A 23,592-nucleotide genomic window follows, 5' to 3' on the forward strand; every position below is an offset into this window, starting at 1 on the left:
TGAAAGTCTCATACCGTTGCAACCCTAGTCAACTGAAATAAAAGTAATTGTTGTTTTAGCTCCTCTAGAGTTCATTTCACCAGGAAGCGATACGTTAGCGCCTCTGAATTTAATTTCACCAGGACACGGTACGTAGAATGAGCGATGTAAAAATCATTTTGCAGAAATATAGGTATAGTAGCATGCTTCTTGGTGGTTTAAACCAAGCTGCATATACATGTGAATGGGAGAAATCGCAATGCTAAATATAGCGGCTGTAGGAACGGATGATCTGCCAGCCTGTTTGTTTACTCTAGGAAGTGCATTAGTCAGACCAGCCTGAAAAAAATTTTTTTTGTGTGGTTTAAGCTAAAGAAGAACCATTTATGGTAGTGTTGCTGTCGCATTTTATTTGTAATTTGAAATATGTTATTTGAGCATAATCTTGTTGAACAATTTTGGAGATTTTGGGTCTTATTCCATTCAAGATGAGAGCTGTACTTGCATGAATGGAATCAACTGCCCTGTGGTAATACCACAATGGCCGTCGAGCAACATGACTTGTCTTTAAGGGACTTTAACTATAGTACAAGCAAAAGTCTTTAGTAAGTAAATAACCTTTGATTATTAAGAGTAATCCATCTTGTTTCGTATGTGTGAATAAAATTGATTTAAAAAGGGAGGTGACGTGTTTGGTCTGCTGACAGATGCAGTGCAGAACATTGAGAGGAGATGTCCTTTATGGGAAGCAGAGCTCTGGATTTAAGAACTAGATCACACTGTGTCAGGTCAAAGGTGTGGCCTCAGTAGCAACTCACAAACACAGTGGCATGGTTGGACGTGTCACTTTTTACTGAAGCCCCACTACGTAACACCAGCTGACAGCTTTGTACACATCTATAAAACAGCAGGATATTCCAGAAGTGTGATTCTGTCCAACAGTGATTTCAGCCTCTCAGCAAAACACTCTGAGGCCACTTGTCAAAAGCTGATCCCATTCCTTTGCTTGTTTAAAATCCAGGCATGATGGCGGAAAGAGTGATCTTTTTTCCTTAACTTTTTTCTTGTCTTTGCCGGGCAACTGTTATGAATTTTCCACCATTTTCTGTCCAAGGTGTTTTGACGGGGTCTTGTTGTGGCACGTATTGCAGTGACCCAATTCGCCGAGTGGTCTGATATTCTGATGTCACATCAATGTTGTGTAATGTATTTGATCCTCCTGAATAAGAATGCCAGCACACTGTATGTGCAACAAAATATGTCTGCTAAACATTTACTGTACAATCTGTTGTTTGCATGTAAAATGTCTGCTAGCTTTCCATTGAGTAATTATAATCAGAAATTATGTGGTACATGTAGAAAATTTTGCTTAGCCTAATTGTTTTTTACAGTTTACAACTTGCAGTGATACAGCCAAAGATTGTTTAGCTTGGATCCTTAAGAGGTAATTTGTTGTACTTTATTAAATTCTGAGTTGCTTTCCAAAAGTGGGTTTCATCACATACTTTTCCTTTTCTTGAGTAATCTAGTTTCATTTAAATTTTGCCTGAATCCTGGCACAAAACTATGGGAAGGAAAGACTAACTCTGGCTAAAGGATTGTAAAATAGCAACAAATTTGTATTTAAAAAAAAAAAAAAAAAAACATTTTTGTGTTATTCCTTTAGAGGTTATTCTAGAGAATAACTTGTTCATCTTGTTCATCACTGCTATAACAATCATTTATTACACTTTGCCAGAGATACATATTAATACCTTTGCGAGAGTTATGCATTCATCAAAATAAGTGTTTTTGTTGACTTTAAAGGGTGTCAGCTTATCTCAAAAGGGGTATGACAGCGATTTGTATCCTGATATGCTTTTACATGTGTTTATTTTTTAGATGGAGTTAAAATGGCTTTAAATCATATTTAACTCCCTTTACCGTGATGTGTTGACAGTTTTGGTTTGGGCCTGGGTTACTGTTATTTTCTATGGTTAGCCATTCAGTACAGACTATTGCAGAAAAAGCTGAAGCTCAGAATAGTGCAGAATGTTAAAAAAAAAAAAGCACATACTGTTTGTTCACATGTGTTGACCATACTTAGCCTGACCTCAGGGGACTCTTTTTCACAGGTCTGTTGGCATTAGTTTCTTCCTGGTCCAGAGCAAAGGAACATTAGTTTTTTGAGTTCAGTTTGTATAATGCAAACATAATTGTCTTAATAAGTATTTTGTCTTGTTTTGCAGTTTTCTTATGTTTTCCAAGAAATCAAGTCCTGTTTTCAGAAAAATCTTACCAAATTTAGTGGGGTTTCAACTTAAAAAAATAAATAAAAAAACTATATATATATATATATATATATATATATATATATATATATATATATATATATATATTGGCCAAAATGGCATAAAAAAAAAAAAAAAAAAAAAAAAATCCTGATTTTTCATTTCCAAAAAATTGGCAAATAGTTTTTTAAAAAAATTTATAAAATTTTGCGTGCAAATCGCTAATCGGCTGGGTCAAGTGTCATTTTATTCTGAGGTTATTCTGCAGCGTCTGCATCCTATTATATAGCCCATTCCCTCAAGCACAAGCAATAAAAACAAAGACACACATTCATAAGAAGTTGGTAGTGTAAAAATGGACTGTATGCAATAAATTCAAGAATAGACATATGGATTTACCTCTTTTGTACATTAACAAAAGAATGTCAGGCATATATCTATGACAGTGACACACTCCTTTTACACGCATGGAAAATGTGGTTCTTGTTAGGATTTGGATTTACGCTCTGTTAAATAACTTGAGAATGTAAGTATTATTAATAATTTTCATCTTCTGACATAAAAATCATGGCTACTATTAACAGTGATTTTTTTGGACACACTTCTATCGGTCGATTTTGATTTTGAAAAATTCAGTTCATTTATTGAAACACTAAAATATTAAACCAAAAATATTTCTTAATTCTTATTACACTTCAAACGATACAAAAATATAATCAAAATCATTAAAAAAATAATACCAAATCCAAACCTTCTACATTCTCCAACATCTTCCACCTGCCCACTTTGCAGTCGATCATTGGAAAAAATACTGATACAAATTAGATCATAAATACAATATAATTATAAACATAATAACAATAATTGAAAAATAAACCATGACATATAGATAGTTTAACACGGCTATTGTCAGGGACATAATTATTTTCAGAGTTTGGACATGAACTTTATTGCCACCTGCTAGTGGAATCTACAAACTGCAAATGTAGGAACTAAATTTAGAAATTTGCGCTTTGCGCTGAAGACAGAGGTGGTTTTGAAACGTCTTAGCACAATGACCTATTTCTCAGGAAAACTGCAAATTGCACTTTGTGCCACTTCATTTACATGCAATGCACCCACAGTTTGCGCACATACACACACAGGTAGCGCAAACACTCCCACCCACGCCCACTTGTGATTTGCGTTCTCAATGAAAATAGAGCCCTACATTTTCAGGACTTGATGCTGTAGCAATACCCATTTGCAAATATTTTGCTCATTGCTCAATACCATTGACTGACTATTCAGGGTGTTAAAAACATGTTTGATTACTGAAGGTTTACCAAATTTATTAGAAAGTAAACAAATTCCAAAATGTACATTTGAAGGCCTCATCCACACTAATGCGTTTGAAAACACCTTCATTTTGCTATGTTTACGCCTCTCAAACACACTAGAATAACATTTTCCTCCACTGAAAACAGAGCATTACTGCATACATTGGAAAATTATGACATTAGGGAACTGAAAACAGAGTTCTCAAACGAAAACGGATTAGTGTGGATTTGGCCGTAGTTATAGTGGGCCTGCTGCATTTTGAGGAGTGGGTGTACACTGCGTTGAATATTTAGAGACAGTCTGTATGAAAATCTCAGCTTTCACTGCATACAAAATACTATTTTGCATTTTTATATCAGTGCCATTTTTGTTTTAACATGTCAGCTATAAATTTCTTTCTTATAAGACAATCTTTTGCACATTTTTAGAGTTCTAATTCTATTCATGCTTTTAGATATGTGACCACTTCTTCCAAACAAAACCTTCCACTTATCAGAAAAGAGAAAAGTGTGTGGTTTTGACTTTCTGACATTTTGGTCAGAATTATAAATGGTCTGAAATCCAACCTCTGTATCAACTGTCCACTCTAGTGAGCACAAGGCATCTAATGAGTCCAGTCTCTGAAGTGAGTGCTATCCTGACTCTAACGCAATCTGTGGTTTGGGCTTTGTCCCGACAAATGGAAAATAATTTACTCTTTCCAGGGTGGATGCCCTTTATCCTTCTGTTAGAGTAGAGTTCTCAGGATTAAGGAGGAGAACTTTATTGTTCCCCACCTGGAATCTGTGAAAAGCCATCAAATCCCAAATTTCCTGTTTCTCCAAAGGGATGATCACAAGAGTTACCTGTGAATTTAAAGCCAACGACAAGGAATACTCAATTTCAGCTTTTTATTGCCACAAGTGGAGCCCTATGCTTTGTTGGATGTTTCATCCAAAGAGCTTTAACATTTTATACATGAAAATTTGATTCTTTGTTCTCAACAATATTGTTACTGGACGGGAAAAATTATTATTCCACAGAGACAAAATGCTATAAAATGTGATTTAGGAGAATGGAGAATGCACTGTCAGTCTTTAAACAACATAGTTCATTGAAATGAAGACGTCCTTTTTGTTTCTTATTTTTTTTATTCCCAATGGAAATGTCTTTTGACTGTTTGGACATGTTATGAAATGTAACTGTCAGTGTTGTTTGTTTACGTAAATCAAACTGAGAAAGTCAGTGCCACTTGAAAAGTTTAATTGGACTGCAATGGGAGTTTGCCATTAGCGTTGTTCAATTTGCCAAAAAGTATTGTGGTTTTCACTTCTGTAATCTTCGGGACTGCATGAACAGAGGCCATTGTCTCTAAGCAAAGTCTTTTTTCAGTACATTGAAGTTTCCCTGAGTTTCCCTCTTTCTATCCCAAAGTTGGTTTGAGGGAATACTTGAGGATATTGTGGGGGGACATATTTCATTAGTCTAGTAATGGGTTAAATGACAGTAAAGAGTCTTGAGCAATATTCATTGTTGTTTTTAGAAATATGGAAGTGTCTACTTTCCAGATGTGGGCATTATAAAAGGTCATGTGCTCTATATGTTTGCATCATGAAACCCTCTGAAATAAGACTTATATACAATCACTGAGCATTTTATCATGAACACTATGGTCCTAATAAAGTGCCCGACATTGTCTAATGCTGTTGTAGCCCATCTGCCTCAAGGTTCGATGTGTTGTGCATTCTGAGTTGCTATTCTGGTCACTACAATTGTACAGAGTGGTTATCTGAATTACCGTAGACTTTCTGTCAGCTCGAACCAGTTTGGCCATTCTCTGTTGACCTCTCTCGTCAACAAGGCATTTTTGCCTGCAGAACTGCCACTCACTGGATGTTTTTTGTTTTTGGCACCATTCTGAGTAAACTCTAGAGACTGTTGTCATAAAAATCCCAGTTACATAAGAACTCAAACCAGCCCTTCTGGCACCAACAATCATGCCATGGTCGAAACCACTGAGATCACATTTTTTCCCAATTCTGATGGTTGATTAACATTAACTGAACATTATCTGAAGCTCCTGACCCATATCTGTGTGATTTTGTACATTGCACTGCTGCCAAACGATTGCCGGATTAGATCATCGCATGAATAAATAGGTGTACAGGTGTTCCTAATAAAGTGCTCAGTGAGCTCGACACAGCAAGGAATATGAAAGGTAAAGTGAAGGCTGCTTCAGCTAAAAAGGGACAGGCTTTATCATTCAGAATTCATTTAGAGTGTTAGAGTCAGTTTGAGATCAGAACAATTAAAACAATTAAGATATCTTATAAATTTACTGTGAGCCTAACAAGAGACTTTATAAGAGATAATTCATTTATTGTGAGTTAAGAATGTTAATGTGAGTAAATAATGTGCCTTTTGTTTTATTGTTTTGTTTATAACTGAGACCAGTTAATAATTACATTTGTGTAATTAATTATCAGTGATTTGAAACAAAGTATAGCATCAAAAAACAGAACCACTAGACTACTGTATCAGTATCGGCAGATGTTGTTCTAAATATTTGGATATCGGTTCGACACAAATTTTGTATTCCTTGAAATAATTAATTAGATGAGGATCATACCTTACACTGTTACTACATTGGCCGTTAATAGCAGTCCGTGATCGGATTCTCTGTATTGATTTAATTTTCTTTATGTCAGATGGGATGCAGATAGTTCACAAAGAAGGTGTACCAAGAAAAGCAACAAGAAATTTAGCTTTAGTTATGGAATTTTATTAGCCTAAATAAATGAGAAGCACTGTGAAACAAATTTTTATATATATATATATATATATATATATATATATAAATAATACTCTGGGGACAGATTAACAAAACATTTTTAGAAATAAAACTCTTCCTAATTCCCATTTTCTTCTTATTTTCTAAGTTAAGGATATTTTATATTCCCCAGAAGACCTTTTATTTATTTTTATTTATTTTTTTATTCTAAAGAAGACCCCCCACCCCCACACACCCGAGTTATCTGAAAAACAGTTGGAAATTTGCTCTTATTTTTTTTACCAAGGCTGTGTGAGAATACAGACATGTTCAATTCGGACCAGATGAAGGTAAATCTGTGAACACGAATTTCCCTTACCTCCCCAGGGAAAACTAGTCCCATCCAAATAGGGCTTTGATTGTCTTTACTGGAAAAGCGCTGTAAAGGATTTTACTGCATCTTGAACAGACTTGATAATTTTCCCCATTCACTTAGATGCAGGGCAGATAAACCTAAATCTGTTTTCCTCCCTGTCTGTCCCTGTCGATGCACTAACCTGATGACTGTCTGAACTCCTTTTCCTGTCATCTGACTCCTGTCCTGTCCTTGGCCTCTGCTAATACCTCTGTCCTTCGCCCCCGCCTCTGTGTTGCAAAGTAAAGTGACATGTGCCCTGTTTAATTGCAGTAGCACCGAGCTGCCAGACTAGCGTCAGCTGCAATGTGGTGCTCACCGACTCCCAGGGCTCTTTCACCTCCCCCTGCTACCCCTCTGACTACCCATCAAGTCAGGCCTGCAAGTGGACCATACAGGCCCCAGCTGGCTTTATAGTGCAAATCACCTTCCTAGATTTTGAGCTTGAGGAAGCGCACGGCTGCATCTATGACCGCATCGTCGTCAGCACTGGCACAAGTGATGTCAAATTTTGCGGCTTAACAGCCAATGGACTAACTCTCAACTCCACTGGCAATGTGATGGAGGTTTCCTTTATTTCAGACTTTAGTGTCCAAAAGAAAGGCTTCCATATCAGTTACAAGCAAGGTATGTTTAATTAATGGCAAGCTCTCAATCTGTTTACATATTTATTATAGTTTTTTGTAATTTTATTATATATTTATTATTTCTATGCTTCATTTTTTTATTTATTTTTATTTTTTTTTGTGAGATGCGATTAATTATGTTTTGCTATGGTTTTGTTATATGTTCCTTCAAAAGAACAGATAAACTCCAGATAGCTATTCCAGATGAGCACAATAGCTGGAGCACAAAGTTTTGATTTAGTTAATAAACATCAGATCTCATAGATATCAGCATTATTAAGGTTGCAAATGCTAAACTCTACTGCACTGTTTCCCCTCACAGCTGTTCACAGCATATTGCCTTGCCTTTCACCGCCCTATCCCCTATCATTACCATCTCATTGCATTCTTGTGACCATAATCACAAACATTTAATTATATTGAGTTATTTTTTCAAAACTTCTTTCACTCTCTCAGGAGTCTTGGAGATGTGCAACACATTTTTGCAGAGATTTTGAAGCAAGGGGAGAGTAATAAAGTCACACCAAATTTAAGTTTGTTCAGCCAAGTTGTATCTAATGTGTCCAATAACAAAACATGACAGAAGGTGCACTGTTATCTAAGTCCATCAATTCACATCAGAAGATTAAAAAAAGTCTTGTTTTATCTTGGTGTAGCTTATTATCCAAGCAACATGGGTGCATCTGTAAATTGGCAGACACAAATTTGTTTGCCTGTTGCATTGGAAATGCATACAGTACAATCTCCAAAGAAATACCAGTTACCTGTATTTGTAACCATTGCAACAAACAGGTAACAGGTGTTAAAATACCCATAGAAATTTGCTGAGACATTTTGCATTGCTTTGTATTGCCTTAAAGCACAATGAAACAAAATGAAACGCCTTTCAAAACAAGCTCATTATTGTAAACCAGTTGTTGGCTCTGTGATGATTCAGTGGCGTCAGACCTCAGGTAACATTATGGCATGACCTGTGGTGATGTCAGTATATGCAGCACAAATGTAGACAGAAGGAAACATCATGAAGAAGCCATCCTGAATCCAAACAGTACAACTGGAGGTCTACTTTTCCATTGCAAATTGGCTGTGGCTTTCATATTAACGCAAAACTGAGCCAACAGACGCAAACTACAACCAAATTTGGAGCACCATTATGCTTAAATATGTCAGCATATGTGACTTAAAAGAGGTGCTTTAACCTGGGCAGTGAAATAGGGCAGTCTTACTTGGAAGAAGTTTAGTAAGGTTGGCCTAGAATGATTTCTTAATATGGTCTTCCTGTCAAACCTGGAGGATTTAAAACATTTTAGCATTTTACTCAATAGTAATTGATGTCATATTAGTATGGAACAGTTACTCTGTGTCATATTTGAATTTCGCCTGTCTCATTGTTGCCCTCTTTAGCCAATACGAATACAAAAAAAAAAATTGTTTTGACAACCTTGTTGTGATCTGCATATTCAATTGCAAAACAATTTTGAGTATCTTGAGAAGCAAAATTATTTTAGATAATAAGACTTAAGAGAATATGTTTTAAGCATAAGCCTCACAAAATTCTGTTTAATTTAGAAGGGGGGGGGGTGGCATATGCCAATAATAATAATAATAATAATTCAAGATAGTGTATATTAACAAGTTCTAATATTTTAGTTATTTATTTTTTACAATTAATTGGCAGATCACTGCAAGGTTTGAATAACTTTGAAAAATTTCTTAATCCACATTTATTTTTAAGCATTAACATTTAGTTTTAACCATGCATTGTCATATTTTATGATTTTTCTGCCCTTGCAGTAGCAGTGGCACTGAGGAACCAGAAGGTCACTATTCCAAAGATCAGCAAGAATGTAGTGAGAGTGGTCAATTCAGTCAAATTCCCTGCACTTACTGCGTTTACCGTTTGCTTTGAGATCGCCCGCACTGCCACAAAGAGCACCGAGACCATCTTTACCTACACTGATGCAGCTGGGATATCCGTTTTAGCATTTGAGAAGACAGTGAGAGGTATGGAGCTGTTCATAGGCAGTTCCTACTGCTCTGTAAATAACCTGATCACCAGCTCAGACATCAGCTCCAGCATGAAGCCCATCTGCCTCACCTGGACCAAGTCCTCTGGGCTTGTGGCAGTGTATTTTGAAGGCCGCTATCAAACCAACACCTGCTCAGCCTCTCAGGTTTACACCATACAGAGTGAAGGACTCTTCCAGCTCGGAGGAAAAGGGTCAAGTTCGGTCAGTGTGGATGACCAGAACTTGGATGGTTTCATGTACAATTTCCGATTGTGGGATCATGCCATGGCCTACACTGAGCTGTCTGCCCTCACCTGTGATGTAGAGGGCAACGTCATCGACTGGGATCATGGCTTCTGGACCATCCCAAGCACTTACACACAGACTGACAGCACACTCAGCTGCAGTGAGTATACTATTTCAGCTTTATTGTGTGAAAGTTGGTTTATGACAGATTCATTTCAATTTGCAAAGACTGTACCAACAAAAGTTGAGGATGTCTATGTGTCACACACTTATGGCCTCAATATACTTCCGGAAAAGTTCTTATTTGTTCTTCGTTCAGAGGTAAAAAGAAGTTCTAAACAGCCGAGCAACGGTATACATTCAGAACATTCAGACACCCACCCCGCTGCTGTGGGAGGCATTTAGAGGAGCATTTAAATATGAGGACGCTACATGTAAAACTTTAACTAATGTGATATTAAAATGTTATCAATGACTTTATGACTCATTCTAGTAGAACTGTATGTAGTAGAACATTTTTATTTGTCTTGTTTACATTTTGAATTCATGGCGCTAAAGCGCTAACATTCGCAGCCATAATATGCGCCAGTGTTCTGAAATATTCGGTTTCTGAGATTTTCGGTTGGACTGGGTGGAGCATACATGAATATTCACAAGTTTCCTGTTTTGTGTTAAAGCGACACTGAAAATATTAGTGCCTGCTCTGATTACAATTATTCTAAAGTATGTTTTCGGAAAGGTAATTACGTTTCAGCGTCAAACGAAGTTAAGCTTAACTGTTCATCTTTTCACAACAATTTATAGATTGTGCATGCACTAATATTTTCACTGTCGCTTTAACACGAAACAAGAAACTCGTGAATATTGTAATGTTATTGTAATTATGATGACACTGATACTGCTGCAAAGATCAATGTATGAAAGTGTTAATGTGCAGAAAAAAGACAAAAGAATGACGATAGGCTTACTTTGGGCAGATGTGTAAATGGCTTTCACTGCAGATGGCACATGAGTGAATGGGCAGTTGAGAGTATTTGAGGAGAGTTGATTCCTTTTGTAGACGAATTCAACTTAAAACAAAAAATCATATGACATGGTCTTGGAAATTTCTCTACATCGTACAGTTGTAGGTAAATTTGCACCAGCTCGCTAATAACTCAACACGCCGGTGTGTTCTTGCTGACTAATTTTGACTGACCTACAAGATAAACAGAATGAGCTGTCGGTGTCAAGGTAGGTGGAGCTCCAGGTCACACCTACCAATGATGTGGACCAATGGCAGTAAGAAGGTGTTAAAGGTGGTGTAAGCGATTTTCTTCATGGAAAGGTATGCAAAAAATGTTCCTACTCCCTGAAAGATATTAATGAAATAAGTGCCCTGAGATATCTCACCAGTCTCTGTGACAGCTGTAGACTTTGAAAACAGCAATGTTGTTGACAAAACAAAATGTGTCCGCGAATCGCAGACATTGACGCTTTCGACCTGCCAATCATTTTGCGCGTTCTCATTGTATTGCAGTTTTAGCAAATTATTGAGGCTTACTGGCATTTTTATGTCATGTTGCTCATAATAACACTTGTCAGTTGAGGGTGCTATTGTGCTGCTGTTATTTTTAACAAACTTTTCTGCATGATGTCTCAATAACGCTCAACTGTTGGAGTGCAAGGTTTTGGAAAAAGGGGACCAGGCTAATTCAACGGCTCATTCTCGTGGAAGTAGAAAGGCTAAAATCGTATAGATTATATACGCTATTTACCTTGCTCAGTTAATCTTGGACTTTTACTACCCACAAATCAGGCTGTAAATAACATTTTATTTAAAAGAAATGTGTACATTTTCTGTTGAAAATGCAGCAGTCCTCAAATGTTGGAGAAGAGTTTTACAACCTGGCATATATCCAGATGTGCAATGAAGTCTAGCGCACTTCCAGCATTTTAGAGAGCAGGTTTAGGTTTCTGGATCACAGTGGGGATGCAGTGTGCAGTCCCATTAAAGTATGCCAGATCATGGTAGTCTCCAGCATCCTCCACAACCTATCACACAGAACCAGGGATGCAGTTTGGATTTTTGGGACCCCTGACAATTTTACACTCTGGACCCCCTATCTTATTACAATTTTGTTTGTTTTTTACATTGAAAGTTATCATTTTTAATAAACGTTAACAAGCATGATTGCACATTCAATAAAAGTCACTAAAAAACAAGTTTGAGATCGAAAAGTTCGTTAAAATACTACACTTGGTGATGCTACAATAATGGCACACATTACGTTTTCTCGTCTTTTTCTTGTTAGTGCTGTTTAGAATGTCGGATCTGTCTGGCCTTATGAGATGTTTGACATTCTCCAAAGTGCTTCAAAGTAGAAAATTCTCTGTTTAATTGGTATCACTATACAATAAGATTAATAAATGCTGTACAAAATGTATTGTTCATTGTTAGTTTATGATACCCCCCCCCCCCCCCCCACACACACACACACATACTACTTACTGCATCAGCATTGCTAAAACTATGCTATGAAATTCCTTCAAAAGTCCTCCAACAATGAACAGTGAGAAATGGGCTTTGGGTGGGATAGAGCAAAGAGCAAATGCAGGCATGACTCAGATGCATAACAAGCCTCACCGGGGGCTGCTTTCTTCTACATAGCTAGGTTCCTGAAACTTTAGATGCTCAACACAGCTTGGGTCAGCAGCCCATGGAATTAAGTGTCCTTTTAAACTATGGTGCCTCAAATTTGATGCATTAACTTACTCAGTATACCTTCTATACTCCAAGACAGATAAAGCCGTTCATCCTACGTGAACATTTGTTCTGTGTTAGTGTTGGAAGTGGTGTTGGAATTATTCTCTCCCAATGACCCGATGAATGCTGGTTCTTTTAATCCACTTGCCAGCAGTTTGAATATAAATCGCCTATGTTGGTACAAATCCCTGTTATAGATGTTTTCTTGTCAGGAGGACATAAAAACAGAGTTCCTTTAGATAATGGATCATATGCAAAGTATTAGCGACACACATTGTCTTTTGGGTTCATGTTTTTAATTACATGTCAGTTTCAAAGAGAGATGTTGAATGCTTAGGCTAGATATGGAGCTTACTCACATGCCACTGCCTGTCGCTGATTTGAATTAAATGCTTGTGCTTACTGTAATAAAATAAAATAAACTAATTTCTCATCTTCTCATCTTTTACAGTCTGTTACCCAAATTGCATACATTTAACAACAGCTTCAACTAGTGGTGAGTGTGCTAACATGCCTAATACATGAGTAGTTGCTTGCTTTGAGCTGTGAAGGTCTTGCATGAAATATATATAATGTAATTTAATGTTTTGCTGTACTTGCAAATGCTTGTTGCACATAATTGTGTGTTTATCTGTGTTGTAACTGATAGATATTTACTTTGCCTGGAGAAAGGAAACTAGCAGTCAATATTTATTCTATTACAAAAAATTTACACAGAGGAATTATTGCTTATTTGAGTTACATAGAGTAACATATTGAGGTATTTTGCCATCCATCTATGAACCATACTAAAATTACATTACAAAAAAGCACAGACTTGAGTGGCTTATTTGTTTTTGCGATATGACAAAAAAACATAAATGTTCCATAGACAATCCAATTAAATAATAATAATCAGAATTACCAATTATTCTAACTGTAATCTATTTACAGTTTCCAAGCAACGTAGCAACCTGGAACATTATGATAGAATGTGCAGTCACAGGTGTGCATTTTTTATTTATTTCTTTCATTTTACATATTATACCAATTTATAGTAATCATATTCATTAACTGCTTCGTATGCGGTTCGACCAATCAGAATTTAGATTCTAATTTATATTTCAGAACAATTTTGTTTTACAAAGCCCTATTCCAAATCATTCGTTTATCTTGTTTTCCAGCAAAAATATCTAAACATCCTAAAAACAACATAAATGTATATGGGAAGCAATGTTACATAGAATATTAAAGTAATAGTTCACCCCAAAATGTAAATTCTGTCATCATTTACTTACCCTCATGTTGTTCCTGTATGGCAATCTTCCTTAAATGGAACACAAAAGGAAATGTTAGGCAAAATGTTATGGATTGAAAGGCTCAGTCACTATTCATTTCATTACATCTTTTTTCATACAATGAAAGTGAATGGTGACTGAGGCTAACATTCTGCCTAACATCTTTTGTTAGAAGATATAAATAATGTCATAGGGGTTTGGAATGACACATGGGTAAATAACAACAGATTTTTTGGTTGAACTATTCATTTAAGGCTTCTCAGAGAATGGACCTTGAATACAGTTTATAGGAAGGTGTTTTGCCTTATTCCATTCATTCTCTTTGATGTTTTACAGCATCAGTGCTAGAACAGTTTCAAACCATTTTTTGCTTTAGCTGGCATTTTTTGTCCTTTACGGGGGCAATGTAAGACCCCCTAAAGCCCACAGCAGACAGTTAGACGCTGGAACCAATGACACAAATATTTTCTTTACTCAGTTACAACCAGCTGTGCTTATGATGTTGGCATGAATTCAAGAGGCCCGTGAAGTTGTGCCTGTAGCAAAACTACAGTAATGCTGTCACTAATAAGCATGCTTTTAAAATGCTACCCTCCCCTTTGTTTTCATTGGCTACTGTTAAGGCCCCCTCTTATCCTTGGATAAAGCCAGTGGGAGATGGTGATCCCACCTCACATCCTTAGAACAGCTTTGTTTTATCCTCACTCAGCCTTTCAAAGCAGAACTTCAGGATGATCAGAGACTTAATGCTACAACACCAGACAGCTGCCTTAGTGTGATGTCTCCATTCATAATTTTTAAAAGCTCTGAAAGTTTCCCTGCTACTTTATTCCTATGATGTGTTTTGGATTACTTCCTAAGTGCAGTTTGACATCTAGTTTACTTTAGTTGAATTAGTTTGCAGGTCTTTCTCAATTATTGCATTTAAATAAACATCAACAATTAGTTGATATAACAAACTTGTGTTTCTATGAAAAGTGTTTACATGAGATGTTTTTCTCTGGTTTTGACGTCAAAATGAAAACAGACTTGCATACATTAAAAAAAGCCACCAGAACACCGGTAATCCATTGTACAAATGGATTTAAAATGTTGCTCTGACGAAGCAGCATTGGTCCAACTGTAACCCAATAATGTTTAATTAATAAAAGCAAGTAGAGGTTTTCCTTTTTCTGATTGCTTTGCTTTAAATTACGTTCTAGACTTGGTGTCAATGGATGCATTCAAGTGCCTTCTTTACACAGCTTAAGCTTTATGTCAGAAGCTAGGAGATGAAAGAGCAAAACAAGATGCAATTTTGTATTTCAGATATCCCTAATGCATTTGTGTTGAGAAAAGGTTGCATTTCTGGGCCTGGATTCAAACGAGCCGGCAGAATCTTTCATTCAGTCATCTGTGGCATATTATAAATTCCACTTTTGAGTCGTTGATCGATTGAGTTTCAGTGTGGACATTTTGAGGTCACATTCCATTTATCAAAACCCAAAGCAGTGATGAGAAATATCTGACACTTCTACATCCAATTCTTATCCTGAGTTGCTGTGAATTTCTATGTATGAGTGTAAAATAGAGAATCAGAATATTTTTGACAGTGCTCTGGGGCTCTCTAAAGATCCATCCCTCCTTAAACTGTATTCACTTTACTCAGAGCGACATATTTTATTTAGTTTTTGCTACATTTATATGTATATAGATTTTCAATAGTGTTGAAGCTTTTCACATTGTAAACATAAGTCATTCTTTGGGCTATGTTTGTTTTGTTTCACTTTAGAACACGTATTTCATTGTAAAATTTCAAATGAGCTAAGTGTGTTGTTTTCAAATCTTTGATAGGCACTGCCATACCAACTCTTGCCACGGGAACCCCAGGTTGTACTTACCCTGGACTGGGCTGCCCAGGTAGGGAGAAATATATGTTTAAAAACTTTTGAATAATGTGAAGTTTTCATGATGAACACATAATTATGTATTCCTCACAACGTGTTTGTTTCATGGATAATTAGCTGACCCATTATAAACAATTATTGCCTCATCAAAGTCTTTTATCTAATTATGCATATTTATATGGCTTTGCTAATTAACAATATTCCTTTGTGTCTTCATTGCTTTGATGGTTTTAAAATGAAGGTTAACGAAGGATTGAATTGTGCTGTTTAATTTTGTAGTCTGAGGTTTATAGGTAGGCTTGTCACATTAAACTACTCTCTTGGAAAAAGATTCATAAAACTTAATTTGCAAGTCTTATTCCTCTAGCTGTGCGCAAGCATTCCCAATCAGAAAAGCTTGTCTTTGCTTGTTAGGAAGCCCCTAGACTGAACTGGTGGCCAATAAATGTCCATCATCTGCTGGGAGCCATGAGAATTTTCAGGCCTCCTGTCCTCAGTAATGGCCATTAAAGGTCATTGTCACGCTTTAAACGTTTGTCTCTTTCCCACAGGTCCACTGATATTTTATTGCATAATATTCATTCCCATGTAGTTCAAAAATGCCACATTCGTGCTTGGAGATTTGACAGTCTTCAGTGACCTCATTCTTTCAATAAAGTTAGTAATCCATATTTAGGAGTGTCCGTTAACTTTTCCTTCTCATCACTGAGATATGATATGTATTGTATTTTCCATTTTATTTTATGATTGCAGAGTATTATGGAGCTAAAATGTTGATCTAGATAAAAAACATATTTGGTAAAGAATGTATTTAATGAAGTTTTATGAAGCACACTGCATGGCCTAAAGTATGTAGACACCCAAACACCACACTCATATGTGCTTGTTAAACATTTAATTAAAAAACCATGGGCATTAATAAGGGGTTGGCACTCCTTTTGGTGTTATAACAAACTCCACTTTTCTGGCTGTGGGGATTTGCTCCCATTCGGATACAAGAGCATCTGTCTGCATTCAAATTCATCCCGAAGGTGTTCAGTCGGATTCAGATCTGGTCTTTGTGCAGGCCAGACAAGTTCTTCCACACCAGACTCAGTAAAATGTTTCTTATATTGATCTTGCTTTGTGTACAGGGGCAATGTCTCGGAACATTAAAAGTTAATAAAAATGTTTAAGGAGATTGCATGGCTGTGCTTGATTTAATACACCTGACCGTAATATTTGTAGCTGAAATAGGCAAACACATTCATTAGCAAAGGTTGTCCACATACTTTTTGAGCATGTAGTTTATCTCTAAAGCCTGGATGGAGTATTGCGTTAGTCAGTCATAGGTTACCGAGATTATAATTGCTTCAGTGGATTCCACGATGATTGGTTTCCCAAATCTGTCAAATGTGGGGAAAATACCATAGGTGAAAAAAGACACATGACTGTCTTAATGTGCTTCTTAGGAGGCACATGATAGTCTTCGAGAGATAGAGAAACTGAGAGAGAAAAGGGAAACTAGCAGGAGAATTTTCCAATTCTCCCAATTCACATATACTATGGCACACCCAGCACATTGAGTGGATTTTATTAAATGCAATGAATTTTCTAGCTCTTACTGTGCATTGTTTATAGTTTTCAGGTGATGCTGCACTTATATGACCTTGGTAGGGGCAAGTTGGGAAAAAACATGCATGCCCAACTTCTCATGGCGAGCGTATTTACATGCACATCAATACACTGATAACTACCATAAAAATCAGCTCATTATATATACACTGGCGGCCAAAAGTTTGGAATAATGTACAGATTTTGCTCTTATGGAAAGAAATTGGTACTTTTATTCACCAAAGTGGCATTCAACTGATCACAATGTATAGTCAGAACATTAATAATGTGAAAAAATGATATTACAATTTGAAAAAAACATTTCAGAACTTCTTAAACTACTTCAAAGAGTTATCATCAAGAAATCCACCACGTGCAGCAATGACAGCTTTGCAGATCCTTGGCATTCTAGCTGTCAGTTTGTCCAGATACTCAGGTGACATTTCACCCCACGCTTCCTGTAGCACTTGCCATAGATGTGACTGTCTTGTCGGGCACTTCTCACTCACCTTAAAGTCTAGCTGATCCCACAAAAGCTCAATGGGGTTAAGATCCATAACACACTTTTCCAATTATCTGTTGTCCAATGTCTGTGTTTCTTTGCCAACTCTAACCTTTGCTTTTTGTTTTTCTGTTTCAAAAGTGGCTTTTTTTCTCTCTCTCTCTCTTCCGATAATGCCTGCACCCTTGAGACTTCTCTTTACTGTTGTTCATGAATCTGTTGTTTAGTTGTACATCTGACCTTCCACATCTCTTTCTGTCCTTGTTAGAGCCAGTTGTCCTTTGTCTTTGAAGACTGTAGTGTACACCTTTGTATGAAATCTTCAGTTTTTTTGACAATTTCAAGCATTGTATAGCCTTCATTCCTCAAAACAATGATTGACTGATGAGTTTCTAGAGAAAGTTTCTTTTTTACCATTTTTGACCTAATATTGACCTTAAGACATGCAAGTCTGTTGCATACTGTGGCAACTCAAAAACAAAAACAATGTTAAGCTTCATTTAATGAACCAAATAGCTTTCAAACTTTGTTTGATATAATGGCAAGTGATTTTCTAGTACCAAATTAGCAATTTAACATGATTACTCAAGGATAAGGTGTTGGAGTGATGGCTGCTGGAAATGGGGCCTGTCTAGATTTGATCAAAAATGACATTTTTAAAATAGTGATGGTGCTGTTTTTTACATCAGTAATGTCCTGACTATACTTTGTGATCAGTTGAATGCCACTTTGGTGAATTAAAGTACCAATTTTCTTCTGAAACAGCAAAATCTATATATATATATATATTTATATAAACCTGCAAATAAATCGGATTTACATGACATTTGAAATCAGTCATTTTGATGACAAAGATTTTTTCCGCCTTCCTGCGCAGAAGATGTGGTGCAACGTTCAAAGACATCCATCTTGCACATGTTTACATAAAATGGCCACTAAAGGCTTGGGTATACTTAGTTTTTCTGCATGACATTCCGTCTCATGCACGGTCGAGCGCTCAGTATTTCAAAATATATTATTTTGACAGTGAGCGCAAAAGGACGTGTATGACTGCTTTGTGATAGCCTTTTAAGAACAGTCAGTGGCAGGTGCATGTGTCGACTGTCTGCATGTCACTGCAGCTGGGCTACGCGCAGACTGTGCTGATGACAGAATTCAACAAAATTTTACCAGCATGCGGAAAACCGAAGCTCAACATAAATACACTCAAAACATTTCTTAGAGATAACATTCATTTTTCGTTCATCTCATTCATTTCGTTAAAAGTGCACTCAGTAATTTTTTTCCTCATTAAAAAAGTTTACCTACTAAAGATATGAATTGTAATTTTGCAATATACTGTATGTAGGGCATCATGAGCACTGACATTAAAATGAAGTCTCAAGTCATATCAGTAACCTTATAGAAGCTGTTTTATTCTACATGAAGAGGGTCCGCACATGGGGATGTCATGTAAGAATCACATGACCAGTCCAACTCGCTTAATCTCAATAACCATCCTGTTATTTGAAACTTGCTCTCATTGATTAAAGTAATCATGGCTGACTGTGAATACTAAATTTCTACAATGGCATCTGAAACTGAAAACTGTTGATTTTAAATTATGCTGCATCCAAGCCTGCAGGTTTAAGTCCAAGATGACACAAAGACAAAAGTTACTGAGTGCACCTTTAAACTCTCTTTCGTAATCATCTCATGCTATGTTTGTGATGCATCACATTTGTTTATTTTCTCCAACAATTGTTCTTGCGTTTTTGGTTTCACTCAAACATCCATTTTTTGGGCCAGAAGGGCCAGTGTGCCCTTCTTCCATCCCTGCCACCACTAACACTATTTCTACTAATGCAACAACCATTGGTAAGCATTCACCTCTGCCTTCTCATCATTTTATCCTTGTGTGCCTTTTGTTTCATGGGTATATTGTCACTTTGTGGTCACTTTTTTTTTCTGATTAGCTGCAAGAGTAATGCTCCAATCCATAAAAGGAAATGATTATCTTTTTTTAATTATTATTTATGCCAGTGGCTGTGTTCCAAAATAGCAACCCTAATTATTGTATAATGATGTTTATATATGAAATAATGTAAATAAGTCCATAGCTTTTGAACTTCTTTTAGGAATGTTAATGTTAAGCAAATTTGTTTGGTTGAAGTGTTAATTTATGTTAAATCAATACTGTGTATGGGTATTACTGTCAATGTACAAACTCATGATTCTCATGAACTTTCATACAGTTTTTGCCTTTTTCAACAACAAAAATATATATTTATTTTTTGTTGTGGCATCAAATAATTGTTGATTGTGTATTGTAAAAAAAATTTAAAAGATCCCTGCCAGATGGGACAGTTTACTTTTTATAACAATTCAGTCTCATAAACCATTTTCCAGCATTATAAATCATTTTCTTACCAGCGTATTTCAGTTCAGAAACAGTACTTAGTTTTTTATAATGTTATTAAACAGATCAATATGAAGCTTTTCCAGATTGCAGTCACAGACTCTGAAGTTAACGCATGTCAGTAGAGCTCATTATCTCTCTATTCTCTTCATCAGCTTTTTCTACTATTCTTTCATACACATCTACTCCTAGCATGCCTCTAACCACAGTTTCTGGTAAGCAGATATCTAGATCGCCTACTGTTTTATATTCTGTTTAATGAGGTATCATAAAAACCCTCACTAATACTTGTTCATGACTCTGCCTCTTTGTACCAACAATAGTGCAACTCACAACAGTTAGGCCTAACACAACAACCACAACTACTGGTAAGCTAATAGTCCAGTTGTTAACTAATAACAGATTTATTTTGTGCCATTAACTACACCTTTTATAGATATGCTATACATGTGGTTTTTATTGTCCTTACTAACCAAAGTGTTAACATTGTCATGTCTGTGTGTGCCATTATTAGTACAAACTACATCACCCTTAACCCTCTCTAACCTGCCATCCAACAACCCTGGTAAGACTTCACTTCTGCAAAAGATATATTACCTTTCCCAAATGCTCCATATTGACTAGAACCTGCTTTAGATTAAGTCGATTGCATTTACCAATTATCTATTACCAATTTACCATTTGTGTATTGATTTCAAAACCTTATTATTTGATCAGAGAACTGTCAAAAATATTCTGATTGCATAGAATTTATAGCAACTTAGGATAAGAATTGGATTGTAAATGTGTCATATTTCTCAAACTTAAAACAAGATATGCCTGCACATGTTATGTAATTTTGTAGCATTTAGATACTAATGTGCCATTCCCTCTAATGTTATTATTATTATTATTATTATTATTATTATTAATTGGATAGAACGGTGACACAGGTTTTTGCAGATACCTTTAATTGCCCAACAGGGCAATAAAATAGAACCAAAAAAATAAATAATAATAAAAAAAAGACCAATAAACAGATAAATGAATGGCAGTACATTTGTCTCACGTCCTTATGCATAACTTTACTCTGTGTGCTCATTTACCTTAACCATTCACCTGCCACGAGTCATTAAATCCATTCCTTCATCTGCAGCTGCTGCTACTAACCCATCTCTGTCCAACAGCAAAACAAATGGTAAGCCAAACCTATGTTTTTTCATGTCATACATGGCTTGCTTTTGCTTACCAGGGGATGTCACTGCTAAACTTCCATTTGTATGGACAAAATGGGAGTCCAGCTTGCTTGTCTAAACAGGATCAGGAGTAAAATGATTCGTTTAATGCTCTGATATTCTCTGGGCACAAATTAATGGTCAAAAAAGCTTCATACCTCTTTCTAAAACCCTTACATGTTAGCTAATGTTGTCATAAGTAGCCCCTCCCCTCTAACCCAACAAGGTTATAATATGTTGTTTTCTCACAGATTAATTGGATGAATAAACACCACACACTGTTTTGTCAGGTGTTTGCTGTTTCTAGTTAATTTGTGCTGTCTAGTTAATCTGTCAGTCATTTGGAAGCTTTGTGCATTATTTCAGGTCATAGAAGTCTTCAAACACTTATCTTAACTCTTCTTCATTTAACAGCTTTCTTAATTGCGTTAAGCGAAAATTTTCCTGGCTACCTTTAAGGTTTTTTACCATCCTTTCCCTTTCAGCGAAGCAACAAAACCTGATATTATGACATCCATTTTTTTGTCTGCACAGCACACTGTCAAGCCATTTAGCTCATGTAATTAACTGCATAGATATGTTAGTTACATTACTCATTTATGATGCTACTGTTATCTTTATAGCCTTTGTACCATTTACTGTTCATTACATGGCTTCCATTAACATTACCTGCCTGGTAATGCCTAATAGATGACTAAAAGATTAATTTTGTGAAACCTTTAGTCTGTGTTTTTCTAGTATAACTTCCATTTTTCTTTGAAGTCCTCAGCAAGGCCTTAACCTCACGATTATCCTTGTATCAGAAAACGAAAAAAAAAAAATTAAATTGGTTTGGTTTTCTAATGAATTGTTCTGTGTTTTATTTTTGGTGTGTTGTTATGATGTAGTGTATCTCTGTAAAGATAAGTAATAGCCTGCTCTGAACTTTTCATTTTTACTGAATCCTGAATGCTCTGCTAAATAATTAAGCTGGAGCAGAGAAAGAGAGGGCTGCATATTTGTGGTCATTGCTGCGGCTTACTCCTCATGCAGAGACTCCGTCCACTAGCTCTCCCCCAGCTAGGCCTCTTGTTGCAGCTGTTCCCCGGAGCCCCAAAACATCACTCGGCTTCATCTCTACACCTCTCATCTGGCCTGTGAGAAAGAAAGTAGAGACTGCCGTCACTCGGCCACGCAAGCATCCCGTCATCCATCTGACCAAGCCACCTGCCCAGCCGACAATAAGCATTACGAATGAATCCCAATGGCCCATTACAGCCACAATTGCATCCGTTGCCAAGAAAACAGACTTAACATCCATGAGGCCTGCTTATTCCCAGGTGAAGCCTCCATGGAAACCAGATACTCACAATCAGAGTGAAGACGTTGAGTCTTTCCAGGTGTTGTCACTAAGTAATCGCAAAAATAAACCACCGGCTCCTCACTTGGTCCTTAGCGATAGTGACAAGAACAGCACCGAGATACTTGATTACCCATCTGGGTTTGGCCCTGAGGCATTTTTTTATGACATCGAATTGGATGATGATGCCTTCAGCCTGTTTGACTTTGATTCCACCTACTCCCTGGATGAAAGCTTGGCCACTGCCATACCTCATAACATGTCTTTCTTTGAGGTAGAAAGTGTGCCTACTGTCAACACCAATACTTCTGGACCAGTGAGACAGGCTGTTACTAAACAGGAACATTTACACAGTCAGTCAGACCTTAGTTTACCCTGGGCTATGTCAGAGCTGGCAGAGCTTGAGACGGACAGCAGCTGGACACTTATCCCCTCTCTTGCCATGAATTCAGGAGGAACAGGTGTGCAAATGAACCAGCATGATGTAAAGAGTCTCTCTGGCCAAACAGCAGCATGGACTTCCCTCTCAGGGCCAGAGCTGTCACCCACACACCCAGTGGAATTGAAGCCAATAAGCACTGTGCCCTGGGGACTCTCGGAAGCAACTGTCACGTGGGACCACTTTAAAAATATGCAAAATGGTCTGAAAAAGTCCATAAAGACAACAATTCATCTGATCGAGCCCACTGTGGTTACACGTGAACAGATGGAAACTTTAGCAGGGAGTTATAGCAGGATAAGCTCGATAGAACCTGAGTATAGTCTTACCAATACCACCCATTTCCTTTCTTCATCAACCTCTCAACAGAGCTCTCTCCACTATCTCCCTGATCAAACTATTTTACTTGTAGAGCCTTTGGCAATGAGCCCTCTCACAACAGAGACACCTGTTATCTCCTCTCTCTCTCCTGCTCAGAGTGTCAATACTGTGGCTAGACTACTTAAGGATTCATCCCACAGTGCTGCCAATATTATTGAGTCTCTGAGTTTACACACTGGCCTGATGACTTCTGCAGGGGTCCA

The 23,592-nt window shown here is 36.9% G+C and overlaps 1 protein-coding gene across 6 annotated transcripts in view; it reads left to right on the top strand.

The window, feature by feature from the left end:
* adgrg6 (adhesion G protein-coupled receptor G6) overlaps positions 1-23,592 on the top strand; it is a 54,558-nt gene that overhangs the window by 13,093 nt on the left and 17,873 nt on the right. For 2 of the 6 annotated variants that reach the window (XM_051645147.1, XM_051645148.1), the window contains exons 3-10: positions 7,007-7,360; positions 9,154-9,774; positions 12,812-12,856; positions 15,471-15,536; positions 20,172-20,231; positions 20,340-20,384; positions 20,531-20,581; positions 21,152-21,193. In XM_051645147.1, coding sequence (XP_051501107.1) covers positions 7,007-7,360; positions 9,154-9,774; positions 12,812-12,856; positions 15,471-15,536; positions 20,172-20,231; positions 20,340-20,384; positions 20,531-20,581; positions 21,152-21,193 — 1,284 coding nt within the window. The remainder of the gene's footprint in view (positions 1-7,006; positions 7,361-9,153; positions 9,775-12,811; positions 12,857-15,470; positions 15,537-20,171; positions 20,232-20,339; positions 20,385-20,530; positions 20,582-21,151; positions 21,194-23,592) is intronic. The other 4 variants (XM_051645149.1, XM_051645151.1, XM_051645150.1 and 1 more) reach the window with 4 other exon arrangements.

This window comes from Myxocyprinus asiaticus, chromosome 19, assembly GCF_019703515.2.
Source record: "Myxocyprinus asiaticus isolate MX2 ecotype Aquarium Trade chromosome 19, UBuf_Myxa_2, whole genome shotgun sequence".
NCBI classification, from domain to species: domain Eukaryota; kingdom Metazoa; phylum Chordata; class Actinopteri; order Cypriniformes; family Catostomidae; genus Myxocyprinus; species Myxocyprinus asiaticus.